The sequence below is a fragment of the Loxodonta africana genome, chromosome 2 (genome assembly GCF_030014295.1).
Source record: "Loxodonta africana isolate mLoxAfr1 chromosome 2, mLoxAfr1.hap2, whole genome shotgun sequence".
Classification (NCBI taxonomy): Eukaryota; Metazoa; Chordata; class Mammalia; order Proboscidea; family Elephantidae; genus Loxodonta; species Loxodonta africana.
In genome coordinates, this window is record NC_087343.1 from 226,633,487 (window position 1) to 226,651,843 (window position 18,357).

Genomic DNA, 18,357 nt, shown 5'->3' on the forward strand with positions numbered 1-18,357 from the left:
TCTATGCTGTGTTCCTCCCATGGCAATTTCTTTATGATGACGTCATTCCAGGTGTAACTCCTGGCCACCAGAAGGCAGCAAACCAACTCGAGTCCTATTCCCAACAGCCACAGAGCTGCCAGGTGAGACCAGGTAAGGTGCTTCATGAGCGTCCCAGAGTTTGCCACTTCTGAAGGAGGTCAACACTCCCTGCAAAGCTCCGAACAGAGAGCTCCAGGGAGCTAGGGCACATGCTTCCTGGACACCAGGCACAGCTATGGAACACGCCATACATTCATTGTGGGCAGGTCCTTCCCCTCCCACTTCCCAGATGGGAAAGCAAGGCAGTAACCACGGCAGGAACATCATTTCCTGGACAGAGGCACCATTCCTGTGGGGCCCCACTATTGTGACACCCACACAGCTGAGCGTGACGGCCAGAGAGACCCCTCACCACTGAGGGACAGGCTCTGCAAGTGTCCCACTGCTGTGCTCTCCAACGAGAATGGTCTGCTTCAGCATGTGTGGCCTCTGATGGGGACACCCAGAATGTTCTCTTCACAACCAGCACTTCTCGGCATTGTTTTTCCTACACAGTATGGTACTTACACCAAAACTTTCATCCTAGGCCTCTGTGTGACCACAGAAGTGAGGTTTGAAAATCCTATGTTCTCACTGTAGTGTTATTTAGAATAGAATGACACCCTGTTTGGTGTTTTTCTAAAAAGATATACCCGTATCGTGCCGCGAGACCATTTTCTCTGTTTTCTGCAGTAAATGGCTGTTTCTCAGCTCCATGGCTGCAGTCTCTGGGCACATGTCTCTGTAGCAAACACAGGGCCCCTGGAGCTCCCTGCTCAGTGCTTCTCAGAGGGTGGTGATCCTTTCAGAAGTGGTGAACCTAAGGCACTCTGTTGAGGGCCTCACCTGGCCGCGCTGAGTCCAAGTTGGTTTGTCGCCCCCCCTAGTGGCCAGAAGTTGCATTGCAGGGCTGTGGTGAGAAGGGGTTCATAGTCTCCTTCACTGCACACGTCTTCTCATCTTTGCCACACCCTAAACCACCCTACAGTACTCATTTACCTAATCCTTTTTTCTTTGTCGCTCTTTTTTCAAAAATGGAAAACTTTACATCACTACCTTAAATGACGTTAATAAAGCAAAACTCCGTCGTTGCCCCCAGGCCCCTCCGCCTCCTTCATCAGAATACGGCCTGGAATTAGACCCCGTGACCCCTCCCCTCCGGCCACATGGCCTCCCTTGGGCCCTTTGACCCAAAGAGCCTTTGCAGGTTGCTCCTGCTCAGCTACGCCCCTGTCCCTGCACCATGGTAGCTGCTCCTCACCCTTACCCGCGCCCTCTGGACCTTCCTGCGGAGGTCAAATCCTCCCCCATCCTGGCCCACCAACCCTGGGAACCCACGGCACACTTCTGGAAACAGGATGTTCACACTTATTCCTGGGGTATTTAAATGGTGTCTGTCTCCCCGACCACTCCTGAGAGCAGGGCCCCAACTGTGGGGTTCCCCACCCAGTCTTCTGGGCCCACCTACATACACCTCAGGCCCAACGCTTTGACCAGCACAAAGGCAGGTTCTTGATGGCGTATTTGTGGAAGGAAGGAAGAAAGGAAGAGGAGGGGGAAGGGGAGCAAGGGGAGAGGAGGGGAGGGGAGGAATGGGGAAGAAGACCGTCTGCTCAGGTTTTGATGATGAAACTTTCCAGTGTCCTCTGACCCCTCTGGAAACCCTGGTGATACAGTGGTTAAGAGGTATGGCTGCTAACCAAAAGGTCGGCAGCTCAAGTCTACCAAGCGCTCTTTGGAAACCCTATGGGGCAGCTCTACTCTGTCCTATAGGGTCACTATGAGTTGGAATTGACTGGATGGCAACAACCCATCTAAATACCAATTCTCTTTCCAGTCCAAGTCTGTCTTTGGTGTTCCACCCCTGGAACACCAAAGTGTGAGTTTGTTCTTCAGCTTGAGGGTGGGAGGCGCAATGGGGAGTGTGGGTAGGTCGGAGGCCAGGGTGCTCATATCTATGGGCCAGCCACGTGAGCCAGGCACAGGGCTCTAATCACTCCATGCAGTGCCGCGACCTCAGAGGGGGCACTGGGCTGCAACACTGTGGCATGGCCATCACACAGTGCCTGTAGCCGTGGGCCACGAGGGCTTCTGGGGACACTGTCTTGTCAATTGCCAGACCGATAGCCCCATGGCTCCCTCTGCCTCTAAGACTTCATGGTGGAGCCCTTTTCCCTGGGAGTTGGGCCATGGCTTCTAACACTCTGCAACGACACCTTGTGCACCTCAGTCAGCCCCTCGGCCTCTGTGTGCTTCTGTGAAGATCACTCTTGCCAGCCTGGAGGAGGTGACATTTGTAAATTAGCTGTGAAATCTTAAAGTCCTGGAGCAACATTAGGGAGGAAAAGGGGAACAGGTGGCCACCATAACGCCCTGCTCTGAGCCACTGCTGGTGCTCAAGGAGCTGCTGCCACCTGTCTGGTCCCCCTAGTTTCTTTGAACCTGTTAGCATCCTCAAGCTGGACAATAGGGATGTGATGGTCAAACCACTGGGGAGTTTGCCCAAAGCCAGGGAGGTTCTAAATAAAGCAGTCAGTCCTCAAACTGCAACCCGGACCGCAGAGTCCAGAGTGGGCAGCACCAAGGGTACCCACTATCCCTTGATGCAGAGCTGACCACTGATGCCCCAGAAACAACAGAACTAATGGTTCCCCCCCAGGTCTGCCACCCGCTGGATGTCCCGAGTGTCCTCCACCTTAGCCTCTGACCTCATCCTAGGCTTGTTCTCCTCTGGTTTGTCTCCATCAGAACAGTGCTAGGACTCCACTTACAGGAAACATCCAGGATAGGCAAACGCACAGAGACCAAAGGAGATGAATGGTTACCAGGCAATGAGGGGAGGGGAATGAGGAGTTACTGCTTGCGGGATCCTGAGTTTCTGTTTGGGGTGATGAAGAACGTTTGGAAATAGCGGTGATGGTTGTACAACATGGCACATGTAATTAATGTTGTTGAATTGTACACTTAAAATGATTAAAACGGCATGTTTAATGTTACTGTCAACCCTGCTCACTGTGCTAAGCTGAGCGAGGTCCGAGGTTGCCAAGAAAGACAGGACTCACACAGATACTGGGTGGAACAACACTTTACTCACACACAGAGCAAGGTCAGCCTCAGGAGTGGGCATCGGTCCCCATGGCCATCAGGTCACTCCCACAGCAGCCGACGTAGGAGATGGTCTGCACACACCCCTCTTGGGCTGCAGGTGAGAGACCGCGTTCCCTCCCCACTAGGAACAGATACACTAGAGGGGTTGGCCAGGTGCCGTGTGACACACACACATAAGCAATAAGCAGACTGTGTACCTAGAACAACGAAGGAGTTTCCCCCATAAGGAAGATGAAGAAACTGGGACAGAGGGAGGCTCAGTTCCCAGCCTCCATTATCAGGAAATGTTCTGGACCCAAGGCTTCTGATTAGGTGGCCTGGGTGAGGATTACAAGGCCATATGACATCTATTTTCCCAAAAGTTATACCTATTTTACCACAATAAAATAAAACTGGCAGGGGAAGCAGCAGCCACACTGGTCATCTGGGAAACTTCAGGTGTGAGTTTAGTCATGTCCAGAGAACAAACGGGCATCCACTCTTGCCTGGATGGCCCCTTCCCCTTCCCTTCCCTCTGTTGCTTCCTCCCCGACCTGCCTGTTGACACCTGAGGTGCCACAGCCAGATTCTTTCTCTGACCCCTCACCCTGATCAGGCCTGAGGGCCACTGAGACCCTCTCCTTTGACCCAGTGACTGGCTCAGGTATCTTCCTGCCGTCCCAAGCTGCTCCAGGACTGGGGACAGGCTGAACAGATTGGATAAGAGGTGCCTGCGGAGATAAGGGTGCGGCCAGCATGTCAGGGGCCCATCAGGTTCCCAGTGCCCCGAGTCAGGGTGGTGGTGACCTAACCGTCCTCCCACACCAGTCACTGGCACGCATGTCCCCTTCCCCTCCTTGAGGGGTTGGTTTCCTGGAGGAAGGCACAACTGTGTCACCACGTCCCCAAGGCCATGAGCACAGGGCCCAGCACATTGGGGAACTCAGGCCACATCCAACCAACAGGTGGGCGTGCTCCCACCTGGGGTCTTAGGCGCTTCATTCAAGACTGTTGACTCAGTCATGCTCAGAAACTGGGTAGCCAGCTAGACTTGCACTTCACACCTACACCAACAAATGTCCCCAGGGATAAGGTGCTAGAAAAAACATGGGCAGTATACCTTCATGATTCTGGAATGAGGAAATGCCAAATACAACCCAAAAAGCCATAAAGGAAAAGACTGACATATTTGACTCCAGAAAGATCCAAAGTTTCTGCACGGCAATAGGTACCAGAAGCCACAGATAATGTAACAAACCCTGGGTGGGAGGAGCGGCTTGCACTGTCCTTCTAGAGGCCCACAGGGACCACAGACAAATCAGAATCTGGACTTCACTTGTCCTTCAGCCCCATGCCCTCCTGGGTGAACTTAGAGCTGGGTGGGAGGTAGGGATAGCTCCTGCACCTACCTTCAAATCCTTCTAAACCCCATCCTCCCTCTTTACTCCTCTCCCCCTCCCTCCCTCTCACCCACGCACAAGGTCAGCCAGAGAGCACACCACCAGGATTAGGGAAGATTTTTACTTCTTGATGATTTTATTTGTTGGAGAAACAAACCTACGAACTATCACTGGGCACGTGCTGAAATTGTGTCCGGAGCTGGGCTTGGCCATGGAGTGGATCAGGACTACTTTTGCCTTCTCTGCTGCACTCATCAGTTTCCAAGATGGCCCGCAGGGTGATCCCTGAGGTGTCCTGGTACTTGAACCTGTGTGGGCTCCTCCCACAACCATGTAGGGCTGGTCTGGGTGACCAACAGAATACGGCAGAAGTGAAGGAGTGTGACTTCTGAGGCTAGGTCACCAGAGGCACAGCCGCTCCTGCCTTGGTCCCTTAACAGCTTGCTAGAAGGGAAGCCAGCTACCGTGTTGTGAGGACACTCAAAGCAGCCCTGTGGAGAGGCTGCGTGAAGAACTAAGGCCTCTTGCCAACAGCCAGAACCAACTTGTCAGCCAGCGAGAGACAGCTTGGAAGTGGATCCTTCTGCCCCAGGCAAGCCTTCAGATGGCTGCAACCTGATAAGAAACCCCAAGCTAGAAATGCCCCCCAATCCTGATCCCCCGGAAGTGTGACACACCCTCATCCCTACTACTCCACATCTCAACCTTTCTTGAGAACCCTGGCTTTTCCTCCCAGTGGCCCTGAGAGGCCCAGCTGTTCCTGGGGACCAGGGCTGCACATGAATCCAGAACTGGGGGGGGGGGGGGCGGGGGAGCATGCTGGAGGCAAACACTCAGGCCCAGCACTCTCCTGAGCAAGCTGTCCCACCACAACCCCCTTCCCTCACCCCTGTGATGTCTGCTCTTAAAACCCATTACTATGGAGGCAGCTTCCCAGCAAGCTCAGGATGGTGAGCATGGTTTCCCCAGCTGAGGAGGCTCCAGGACACCAGCACCCGCCAAGGTCAGCACCTCGCACAGGCCAAGATCCAGCTCCGTGGGCCCCGCCCCTCAGTTTCTAGGTGTTAATAATTCCACCCTCTTCCCCCTGCTCACACACCAGACCAGGGGCCCAGGGGTCAACCTTTATCCAGAAAGTCTGACTGCCATCCCATCCCAACTTAACCTTGCTCTCCATGTGAGCATGCTAGTGACACCAAGAAATTAAACACAGGGAACACAAAGTGTACTAAACAAAAGCTTGTATTAAACCATTTCATTGCAAACAGTTAAAAATTAAGGCACTCCGAAGATTACAGATTTCTTTGAGGTTACGGTTTGTGGCTGCTCCTGATAAAAGTGCATGGGCTAGACCACCTCACAGAGGCTCTGGCCTGGGGTTCCACACTGCACAACAGGGTTAGGTACACTCCATCTAACCAGCGGTCGTTCTACCTTCAGCTCAGTAACCTCAACTCAAGAAACAGTGTGATTTACGTATAATCTACTGTATTAATACAAAGTGTGCTAAAGTCTACGAAAAGTTCCTTTCATGGATAGAGTAAAAAGTAAAAATTTGAAGGCTGCCATAAAATACTCAGGCATGTTTCATAATACTTTAAATTGCTATCAAATGCCCAAGAAGTCCGAGAAACGAAACGAAGAATCTGTTAGAGGATTTTAGTGTGCGGCAACACCAGAGCAGAAATGTTAACCCACAATACAGACATGATGCGGTTAAAAAGGCCTATCAAGAGGTTTGATGATTTTTAGTGTCCAGATCACTCTGCTCTCTATGTGAACATTCTTGACTTTATGCTGGACCGCTTCCCCCATAGCGTGACAGTGAGTGTGAAAATGCTACTTGTTTGACGTGCCCACAGACTGATTCTTTCAAAGCGAAGTGCTGAACTCAGAGCGATGTGGCAGCTGGGACTGTCTTAATGGGACTTTTAAGAAAGGCTCTGCACCAGCTACGTCAAGCTTGCCACCAAGCGCCTGTCTGGGTGCTGAAGCCACACATCCTGATTTTAAAGAACGTACGGCACGTGCAGTGGTGATGGCAGAGGTTCCACAGACAGACTTACGCAGGAGCCAATGCTAAAGCCATTCTCAGGGAAGTGAGGCTCGAAGTTTGGAATCATCTGGAAGGCAGGCCTGTGGTCAGTGTCTGCCATGTAGTGTATGGAAAGGCCCTCTTGCCGGCCCTGGACAGAGCTGCATCCCAGTGAGGAGTTATGGCACCTGGGACCCCTAACTCCCCAACTCCCAGCCCCTGCATATGCGGGAGGAGGTGGGCTCAGCTGAGAGGACCTTGGAGCAGGATGACTCTGCAGAGAGCCCGGCACACCCGTCAGCAGGGGAGAAAAGGACAAGCCAGGCAGCTACCGTTCTCATGCCCCATCAGCACATAGTAACAGCCAGCCGTCGCTGCGTTAATAACTAGTTTCCATTGAAAGAAAATCCGGATATTCTATTAAAGACATACACTGAAGAATCCATTGATAAGGGATCTGAACTTTTATATCTAAGTTTTTTTGTGAAATCTTTTAGGTGGTCAAAAAAAAAAAATTTTTTTTTTAAGTGATCTTAACCATTCCTCAAGGCTATTCGACATAGCCGAAGCTAGGAAGAAAACCTTGGTCAGATGTGTGGCGGGTCCTGGGCCATAAGAAAGACCAAGCAGAATGAACATGCGTGTGCAGTGTGAACAGACACAGAGATGCTACCGGCCTGGTGTGGGACAGTGGGTGATGACTCAACTTGTGACGGAGTGAAAAACGACTTTCCCCCTTGCCGTATGATGCTTGTTAGGGGGCAGAAAGGAGCAAGAATCCTGCTCTGAAAGAAAGAATGAACATAGAATGAACATGCTGTCGGTGTGGCAGGGCCACTCGGCAGAAATTCCCTTAGTGATTCAGGAGAGGTGGGATGTGCACATCGCTTCCTCACACAGAACAAACGGTGGGTTAGCGTCTCAAGTAGCTAGATACAGAAATAAAGAGAGGCAGTGAGAGCTCAGTCTGCAGGGACGGGCCAGGATTGTCCTTTCGGGGCAGCCTTGGCGGGGAAGCCCTCCAGGGCGCGGCTCACCTTGGGGGGGCGGGGGTACGGAGGGATGGGAGGGGGTGGCAGGTCCTGTAGGTGAGCTGCTGGGAGGTGCAGCCCCACCTCACCAGGAAGCTCCGGGATTGCTGGCCTGTTGTGTTTAGTTGTTTTCAAATCTGGCGTATGGGTTTTCTTCTTTAAACAAACCTGAAAACAAAATGAACTTATGTTATAAACTCGCTCATCCAACAGGAAACAAAATTCAAGGAAGCAACGTATGTTTTATATGAAGATTTCCAGAGGCCACAGGAAAGCCTGATGTTTCAAGCAGGCTCAAATGCTGTGCATAACATTTTTTGCCAGTGAAAGCCACGTTTACTTCAAAACCGAAATAAAATTTATTGGAAACAAAGATTCAAACAGATCTTAAGAAAAGACTTATTTGCTGATTCTCTCAAGGTGAAATTAAGAAATTTAAGGCTGATTTTTCTTTCCTAAGTGGTTGGCTAAAAAAAACTATTTTAAACATCCTTATAATTGGTGATTAACTTTCAAAATTAAGGCTACAAGAGAACTAAGATGACAATTCAACTCTCAATATTATAACTATATAACAGGAATAAAATACGTATTCAACCATAAAAATAAACCAATCTATGGTACTTATCCAAAGAGCAGGCACTTTCTCCTGGCATTGCAGACACACACACACACACACCTGTACTGTATACCAAGTCTCTAGAGCTGCTGCAAGGACTAAACTTACTGAAGCATGCATTTTTTTTTTTTTTGCAGGGGAGAGGATGAGAAGCAGCCATCCGGGCTTGCTGCCCAGGCACCTGAGGCCTTGCTAGACTCGTACACACCAAGATCTGGACATTTCGATAAGACTGCAGCCTTAGAGTTCCTCCTGTTAGCTTCCTGTCTTGTTCCTGGTTTACTTTTCAAAATATCACTTAGAACTAAGCCCACATAAGCTAGTGGCCACTGCCCCAAAGACCCTTTAAGTAATAGGTGCTCGCTGCTTCTCTCTCTCTCATGACCTGAGGCAAAGGACTGCCCTTCTGGCTCATGTGCGTGCCTGTTTTAGAGCCTATAAGTAATAAATTTCATTTCACTGCCTCTGTGTGCAGGTCCTGAAACTATGCCTTCAAACAACCCAGATTATTTAGGGCGCTTACACCCCACATGCAGGTGGTCCCACCAGCTGACCCCCAAGGATGGCTGCATGCCTCCTCCTCCAGTAGGTCCTCATCTACTTATTTCTGTCCCTAATTTGGAAACCCTGGTGGCGCAGTGGTTAAGAGCTACGGCTGCTAACCAAAAGGTCGCTAATTCCAATCCACCAGCTGCTCCTTGGAAACCCTATGGTGCAGTTCTACTCGGTCCTACAGGGTTGCTGTGAGTTGGAATCAACTTGACGGCAAGGGGTTTTTGGTCTGGTTTTGTGACGAGGAAGCTAAACCTTTCTGAAACCCAAAGAAGGGTTCTGTCTGGGCACCACATGCTGGCATTTCAGTTGTTAACTGAGCCGCGTTAGTGCATGGGGCGGTTCCACTCCTCCCAGGGGAGCTCTCTGGGAATTCTTCCACACAACTGAGCTTTCCAAAGTCCACGTTGTTCCGTGAACTTTAACTTTTCATGCCGTTTTATAATATTTTCATGAGTGTGACTAAAAGGCCAAACTGACACCAAATGGCAGCAATGAGGCCCTGAGTGCACTGTTCCAGAAATGCTCAACTCCGTGGGAGGCCCCTGACCACGCAAGTACCTAGCCCAGGGTGGGCCCTGCACACGGGGAGTCAGCGCTGTACAGGCTGGGCCGTTCCTACAACAGCTTGGGCCGACACAGACCCCACGCCGCTGCCCGCTGTGGGGTGCATGGGCCATCCTTGTCTTATTGACATTAACGTTCATCAGATGCAAAAAAACACTTGGGAGAGCAACTCTGAGTATTTCACTTTCATAGAAACCCATTTGCCCACAGGAAGGGGGATGGGCAGGCACCAAGCCTCAGGAGAGGGGAGGGGAGGGAAGGGAGGCGGCTGCTGGAGGGCTCCTGGCACCTGGACTTCAGCAGGAGCCCAGCAACGGCGCGCGCGCACACACACATGCACACACACACACACACACAGAAAGCTGGGTAAACAAAGGGCCAGGGAGGAGAAAGAAGTCAGAGCTACGAGAAGGCAGTACAAAGATGAATAGCTGGTAAACGGATGACTTCTTTATTAAAGATCAGCACAAAGCTGATTGCTGTGAGGCGGAAGTTAAAGATGTCCCAAATGCCCAGCTTTTCCAAGCTGCTGTCCCACTCCATCACCTCTAAGGCCGACCACTCCTCCTCCCGGCAGGACTTTCCCTTCTGCCCCCAGGTGCAGCAATTCGCTGCAATGTCTCACAGAGCTCATGAACTGCACTTATAGTTAAGTGGTTTACTGGGGAAGTGATGGGTTACAACTCTGGATCAGGATCAACTTAGAAATAATGGGATACAACTTGGAAGACAGGATACAGTTCTTCCATCACGGCAGCTTCCAACTGAAACAGCTCTCAGCCATGCCCACAGGTAGGCCCTTTGCTCGGGCCCACGGCCGCTGGGCTCTGCGTCGCTCTGCCGCTGCTCAGTCCTCAGCGTTACACCTCCTTCTCTCTCTCAATTCCCCAAAATCTCTGTCAGGTAAACTGCTTATGTAGCGAGCTCCTTATCAATTTCAAGGTGTGCCCCTCCCTGCAAGACCACCAATTAGCCAATCCCCTAGGTAGACCACAGGTACCTTATTTGCATAGTCGCTGTCCAATTCCTGCAAGAATTTTATACACCTTATTTGCATAGTCCCACCCAATCATTTTCTGGTAGCCATAAGACCATGGCCAGAAAAGCCACACAGAAGGAGAAACCCACTGCGCCTTGCAGCTGGCAAGGAGTGGAGCGGGCAAGGCCGCAGCTCTGACTCAGATGCAAATACTGCTATAGCCACAGCTAGTGGAGCTGAGCAGCAAAGCCATGAGAAACAGGTTCTATCTAAGCAGGACACCATGCCTTAACGGGGAGTGAGGAGAGCAGCGGCGGAGGGGCAGCCTCACACCACAACCAGCACCTGCACACCCGTGTCAGCACATGCTGCCTTGTGCCTGGAGCTAACCTGTGGGCCTGTAAGGGCACAGATGGCCTGCGTGACTGTGACTCTCGGCAGAGGGCCGCTGGACACAGTACACAGCCCAGAGTGGTGGGGCTCCCACAGCCCCACTCAGAAGAAAACCAAGTCTCGGGTACTTAGTATCCCCAGATCCCGGCACCTGCAGCAGCTGTTGACTGCTTACTGGGGCCTCAGTGTATTGCATAACCCAGATGACTGCAAAAAATCACAGTGACTTAACCATGTCCCTGGTGGGCAGGGTCCTAAAATACAGCTGACATAGCGTATTTCCTCATACAAACAGAGGACTTCCCCAAAAGTACGCTCATCACAAGAAATTTTGAAATTTCCCTGGTCAGATGTGGCCTCTGACACCGCCGCCCGCTCACTGGACCACGTGGGAGTGGCCCATTGTGCAGGGTCCTCGTGGTTGCAGGCACTTCAAAGCCAACGTGGAGGGCTCAGAACCAGAGGTATCACTGCAGCAGCTGTGGCCATGTTACCTGGGACCACTGGCACAAGCTCCAGTGGTCAGCAGGCACCTTGACTTGGACAGGCCGAGGGAGTCAGTTCTCCCCATTTCCAACAATGCTGAACCACACTGAATGCAGGGCGGACAGCTCTGATGATGTTCACAGACTAGAAACCAGCACAGACCAACTAACATGGGAGCCGTATTAATACCTCCAAAGACATCAACATAAGATCCTTTATGCCGATGAGCAGAGTTTAAAATTTAAATAGTTTTTGTTATTCGCTGCCGCAGAGTTGGCTCCAGCTCATGGTGACCTTACGTACAACAGAACAAACAAAACGCCGCCAGGTCTGGTGCCATCTCTGTGATCTTTGATATGTTGGAACCTGTTGTTGCGGTTACTGTGCCATCTCATCTCACTGAGGATTTCTCTCATTTTCCTTGATTCCCTACTTTACCAAACATGATGGCCTTTTCTAGCGATTGGTCTTTCCTGATGACATGTCCAAAGTAAGCGAGACAGTCTCTCTAACCCCGCTTCTAAGGCACACTCTGATTCTATTTCTCCTAAGACTGGTTAGTTCTCCAGCCTGGTTAGTTCTCCAGCCTGGTTAGTTCTCCAGCCTGGTTAGTTCTCCAGCCTGGTTAGTTCTCCAGCCTGGTTAGTTCTCCAGCCTGGTTAGCTCTCCAGTCATGGTATGTTCAATATTCTTCACCAAAACTGCAGCTCGAACGCATCAATTTTTCTTCGTTTTGCCTTTTTCACTGTCCAGCTTTCACACAAATTATACTGACTGGAAAGACCACGGCTTGGCCAGGCACACCTTAGTCACTGAAGTGACATCTTTGCTTTTTAGAGCTTTAAAAAGGTCTTTTGTAGCAGATTTGCCCAATGCAATATGTTGTCTGATTTCCTGACTATTGTTTCTCTAGACAATGACTGTTGATCCGGGTAAAATGAAATCTTTGATGACTTCGATTTTTTTCTCCATTTATCATGTTTTTTATGGGCTCAGGTGTAAGGGTTTTCATCGCATTCAGTAGTAATCCATAGTGAAGGCTGTAGTCTTTGACCTTCGACCAGAAGTAATTCGAATCATCTTCAACAGCCAAGGTTATGTCATCTGCATATCACAGGCTGTTCACGAGTCTCCCTCCAACTCTGACGCCACAGAATTCTTCCTACAGTTCCACTTCTCAGGTTATCCGTTCAGCATACAGATTAAATAAGTCCAGGGAAAGGCTATGACACGCCTCTTCAGATTCTGAACCATGCAGTATCCCCTTGTTCTGTTTCAACACCTGTTTCTTGATCCATGTACAGGTTCCACATGAGCACAATTAAGTGTCCTAGAATTCCCACTCTGCACAATAATTAATAATTAATGTTACGTAATTTGCAGATCTCACACACAATTAAGCGTGTATTTTCCGAATTGTTCCAATGAAATAAAGTGCTCGTACTTTCGCTCCTTCAGTCCCCCTGAATCTCTCCAAAGAAGAAAACCAAACAAGGACACACGCCCAGGAATACGGAAGGGGTGGCATGCCTTCAATGCTGGCTCCTTCTCAGTAAGGACTGTGGTCTGCAGTCCTCACAGATGGGAACAAGTGTACCACGGAGGGACAAACACCGACGAAGGACTACATCAGAAAAGACAAGAACGACACCAGAAGAAAAGAACGACACAAGCCACGCCCCATTTTAAGGCAAACAAGATAATAAGGCAGAAAAGGAGCTACAGAGGGACCATTCTGGAAGCTTCAATGCTACATGAGCCAACAAGCATCAGGGAAGAAGTAGGCTTCATGAAGAAGCTGGGTTGAGGTAAAAATAGTCTAAGGTTTACTCTCTCAGGACATTCAGTGGAGTGAGTTCATCTTCCCACCACCTGGTAGAGAGCTGGTTGCTCTTCTCAGCAGTGCCACCTTCCTGCTCTGATGAACTTACCACCACCTGGTAGACAGCTGGTTGCTCTTCTCAGCAGTGCCACCTTCCTGCTCTGATGAACTTACCACCACCTGGTAGACAGCTGGTTGCTCTTCTCAGCAGTGCCACCTTCCTGCTCTAATGAGGACACTCTTGGAGGAGAACTACCAAGACCCACTACAGTCAGGTCTCCTCTGCAGCATTAACCCAGACGACGGACAGCAATCCCTGTTCAATGGAAAAGGAGCTTTGGTTGACTCTTACCATATTTTTTCCTGATTTCATCGTGTCTTGACTTCATCTCTGCTCTCCTAAAAAATAGAAAGAATTATTCTTTAGCACCAAATTACAATGTACGATGTAATTTCAAAAGATACACCCTTCCATCTTCCTCGGTCAAAGAAGTTGCAGGTGTATTCCAGGGGGTTCCTCTTGTTGCCCAGAAGGGGACCAGGTGGAGAGGAGCTCAGCCAGAGGCCACACCAGACAGCAATGGGACAACAGGCACAGTTTCTGCAGCTGCCCTGATAGCAGATCATTTAGTCTCAGTAAAAACAATTCAGATGCCTACTACCGTGCTTTTTAAAATTCTTTTCTCTGATACAGAAAATGTACTGGTCATAAAACTCTGATCATTGTGTTTAGTGCTCATGACTTGAAGGTGACTGCACAGAACATTTGTCCAGCCTCAGCACTCGCCAGCCATGACAAGTCCCACAGCCTGTCTCCCTGATCAAGTAGGGATGGTGATACCTGCCTCCAAGGGCTGTCCTACAGCTCCCACCAGCACACACTTGTAGAAGTGGTCTGTGATCAGGAAAGGCTATTCTGTCAGCTGCTAGTGGTACAGGGGGACTCTGGTCAAACCCTGCCCCTCGGCCCCCCAGCTTGGTCATTATGAACAGACGGGGCTGGACTGAGCTCTTCTGAAGCCCCTTCGACCTTGGCATTCATGACGTACAGTCACTAAATCGCACGTAGGAAAGCTCTGCAGGTCAGGTCCCACCAGCTGCAGCTCCTACTCCTACTGGAGGAAGCAGAGATGGAAGATGCAGCCCATAACAACAAAGCAAACAGCCACTGGATAGGTGACCGTCACACAGATTCTGACCCTTCATACTGTGACCCACAAAACCCCACGGGCCCTGAGTACACTCATGTTTAAAACAGAGAAAACCTGAGACTTATGAGCTTAACTTTCCACTGTCTTCCCAATCGGAGCCCCGCGGCAACTCACCTCTCTTCCTGCCGGATCCTACGCTCCTCGCGCTCCCGCATGGCCCTCTCCTCGCTCTTGTCTGGCTTGCGGCTCCTCTTCCTTCTGCAGCAGCAGCAGCAGCAAATCGCAACACCGAGGAGGATAGCGCCTCCCACCACCGACATCGCAATGATTAACGCCTCGAAGTTCACTGGTAAATACAAGCGCCAGGTTAAAGTCGCTTCAGTTACGGAACCCACGACTAAAAGCCGCATTTCCCATCCATGGCAAAGGAGCTTAGCACACAGGAGCAGAAGTGGGAAGTCTGCCTCTGACGGGCCCTGGACCACACCCGGGACGGGAGGGCGTCTGACAGCAGGAACTCCAGCCCACGTCTTGTGGCCTGTAACACGTCTGTGGGTGAACACGGTGAGGTTAACTTATAGCACAGGTCTTCTTGCCGCCTGATACTGAAAAGATGTTCTGGTTGGGAAAAATTTAACAGAGAGGAAAAAGGGAATATCAAGCAGTATATTTAGACTCTCCTAGAATATTTGGAGCCCTGGTGGCACAGTGGTTAGGAGCTCAGCGGTTAAACAGAAGGTTCAGTGGCCGCTCCTTGGAAACCCTATAGGGCAGTTCTACTCCGTCCTGTAGGGTCGCTATGAGTCAGAATTGACTCGACGGCAACAGGTAGGACATTTTAAACTTTTAATTTCATGGAACTCACAGAAATGGAAGTTAAGTTTGATGCAGCTTATTTTATTAAGTCAAAGTCAAAAGTATTATATTTGCTTCCAAGAGAAACGAGCTTCCTCTGGGAGACACACTAACCACTAGCTCCAGAAGGAACGCCCCTGGAGGACGAAATGGCAGTTATTTTCAAATGTAACTATCTACCTGGTACCCAGGGGCTAGAGTACAGCTGGCTAATCAGTATCAGAAAGTTTATGATTTCTTGTCAAGACCAACCTTCAGAGACAAATACAAATTTAACACAAGTTTTAAATTCTTTTCGACTTTTCTTAAAGGCTGATTAGTTAAAGCTGGTCAAGACTTTTCTAAACTCATACCACAGCCAAGAACATCTATCGCTGCTCTTACAAACGTGTTTTTTAATCATACGGTTAAGACGCTTCCAAAGCGAACCTTCCCCTGGGCAGGGGTGTTACTCTGCGTGAATGTGTGCGCAGCAGTTCGACTTTGTTAGCTTTTCAGAGCTGAAGTTAAAAATTAGGCTGCTGCCACATAGAGTTGATAACCTCTCATCTTTTGGCTGTGGTGGGGGCGACCCCCCTCCCTCCCAGAGGAGCATTTCTGACATACTGTTAAATCAAGAAAGGTCTCGAAAATGGTCCAGTATGATTCTACTTTTGCTAATAAAAGTGCCTCCACTGAATGTCAACAGGGCTGATTTCTGGGCAGTAGAATGATGGGAAACTGTTTCATTCTACATATTTTTCAGAGTTTAACAGGAAACGCATATAACTTTCAGGGCTCTCTCTCAAAGCAGAAAGCTGCAGGCAAGTAGGGAACGTCTGAGCAAAGGAACAAGTAGAGACCAAGTAGAGACCAAGGCCCGTCCTCTGTGCAGGACGAGCCTAGAACATGGCAGGGCCCTGCTGGGACTGACCACACCTGCCCAACGCCCAAGGCTGGGCTGCTGCCCACTGACCAGGATGATTCCTGCCTACTTGGGGGAACTAGGGGAGCTCAGCAGCCTGGTCCTGCACTGCCGCAGATACCAGCAAGGACCTGGAGAACACTAGCCGGGACCCTACCAGCCTGGTCCTTCAGGTTCAGTCCCATCTGTCATTGTCCAGCACAGGACTGGAAAACTGGGGCAGAGGTGTAGGGCCTCTGGGAATCCCTCATGTATGAAGCACACGCTTCTCCACTGAAGAGTCCCTGCAGAGGTTAAACATCTGCACCCTCCTGCGAAAGACATACAAGCCTGCTCGGCCAGGAGCCAAAGGGACACTGTGCACCCTGGAGAAACACCGCTACAGTGAACAGGTCACTAGTTCCCACTGAGCTGAGACCTGCCATCCCTCGAAGACTTGCCCCGTGAGTCCTGTGGCACTGCTCCCAAATGCCACAAGAACCACAAAGGAACTCAGCAGCACAGGCTCCACCACGGGTGAGCTTAATGTCCATTTGAATTAAAAGGAAGTATGGACTGAATTGCTCCCCAGCCTCCTCCAAAACTGTGTCAGAATCTTAACCCTTATACCTATGGATACAACCCCAACTGAAAAAAATCTCTGTTATTTAATGAGGGCATACCAGCATGGGTGTCTATACTAAACCTAATCACTCAGACAGACGCCATGTAAAGTTGTCTGCAAACAAAGGCACGCCTGGGACTATCTTAAATTCACACAGCTGAGACCCCGATGTGGACTTTTAGTCTCCAGAACTGTGAGAACATAAATTTCTTTTGGTTAAAGCCACCCATCTGTGGTTTGTGGTACAGCAGCACTAGGGAACTGAGGCGCTAGGAAAGAATAAAATGAAGTCAAGGTTATCAATCTTATAAAACGCTGGTATGCTGGACCACATCAAAATGAAGGAGCTCTGCCCATCAAAAGAGCATTCAGCATCAAGAATGAAGAGACAAGCCACACAGACAGAGAAGATATTTGCGAAGCACATATCCAAAGGGTTCGCCCCCAGAATAAGTACACAAACCCTATTAAAATAGAAAAACAAAAAAAAACATACATACCCATGCATATACATATATACATTAAAACAACTCTATTAAAAAGTGGGCACAAAGGGCTGAAAAGGCATTTCATTTCACAAGAGAATTATCACAAGGCCCACCACCTGAAAAGGTGCTCAGCATCCTTAGTCATCAAAAGAATACAATTAAAGCCACAATGACGTAACACTGCACACCCGCCAGTGGACTACACTGTGCCGACGTAGCAGCCCACGTGCTGGCAGGGACGCAGAACAGCTGGAAGGCTTGCATTGCACGGGGGCCACAGGCTGGTACAGCCACTCTGGGAAATACGGTCTGGCAGAGCCTCCTGCGCTAAACGTCAATGCCTGCTGTGACGGCAGCCCCTCCCCTAAGTGCACGCCCAGCAGGGGTGCGTGCTCACACCTGCCCAGACAAGAAGGCTTGCAGCATCACTGGACCAGCCCAGACGGCCACCCGCAGCAGATGGACAGACAACTGTGGACACTGCACTGAGAATGGCCCACTGAAGCAGCACCGTGCATGGCTCTCTGACATGACGCTGGATGAAGTCAGGTAGAACAGTCAAGAGTTCTTTATACAAAGGTCAAGAACGGGCAGAACTAACCTATGATGATGGGAGGCCACGACGGTGGTTACTCATGGTGTCCAGACAAGGCGTGAAGGAACCCTCTGGGGGTGCTGGGAACGCTCCAGGTATTTTGATTTGAATGGTGATTATCTAGCGGTTAGGCACTCAACTGCTAACCTAAAGATCCATGGTTCAAACCCACCCAGTGGCTCTGTGGGACAAAGACCTGGCAACCTACTTCCATAAAGATTACAGCCAAGAAAACCCTACAGGACGGTTCTACTCTGTTACATGGAGTCACTAGGAGTTGAAAACAACTTGACGGCACCCAACAACAAAACGTATAAAAATTCACTGCATTTATGTACGTGTGTATATACCTCTCCTATGCATCATATATACACACACACTCAGCACCCCCAAACTCAACAACCCTCATACTACATAAAAATGAGTTCCATACAGCAAAACTGTAGTCTGTACACACACAGAGAGGGAGACTTAAGATGTGTGTATTTCACGGGAAGTCATACTTCAGTTTAAAAACGTCGTAATAGAAGTTAACGCTCTAAACACCACGAGTGCTCCTGTTTGGGAGCTGTCTCTGTGGAACAGTTAGGAGGTGAAGGCTGCCGGGAGAAGATGGCCTGGGGAAGCCTCCCTAGGGTGAGGGCAGTGCAAAGTGAAGGGCTGGGCAGGGCGCATACAGGAGGAACTGGCATGAGGAACACAACAGATTAGGAACAGAACCACACACAG

The 18,357-nt window shown here is 50.0% G+C and overlaps 1 protein-coding gene across 2 annotated transcripts in view; it reads right to left on the minus strand.

The window, feature by feature from the left end:
* Positions 1-5,773: 5,773 nt before the first annotated feature.
* Positions 5,774-18,357, minus strand: part of PTTG1IP (PTTG1 interacting protein) — a 36,242-nt gene continuing 23,658 nt past the window's right edge. For both annotated transcript variants that reach the window (XM_010598683.3, XM_064279562.1), the window contains exons 4-6: positions 14,357-14,528; positions 13,384-13,430; positions 5,774-7,781 (exon numbers count right to left, since the gene is read on the minus strand). In XM_010598683.3, the coding sequence (XP_010596985.1) occupies positions 7,735-7,781; positions 13,384-13,430; positions 14,357-14,528 (266 nt within the window). In that variant the 3' untranslated portion in view covers positions 5,774-7,734. The remainder of the gene's footprint in view (positions 7,782-13,383; positions 13,431-14,356; positions 14,529-18,357) is intronic.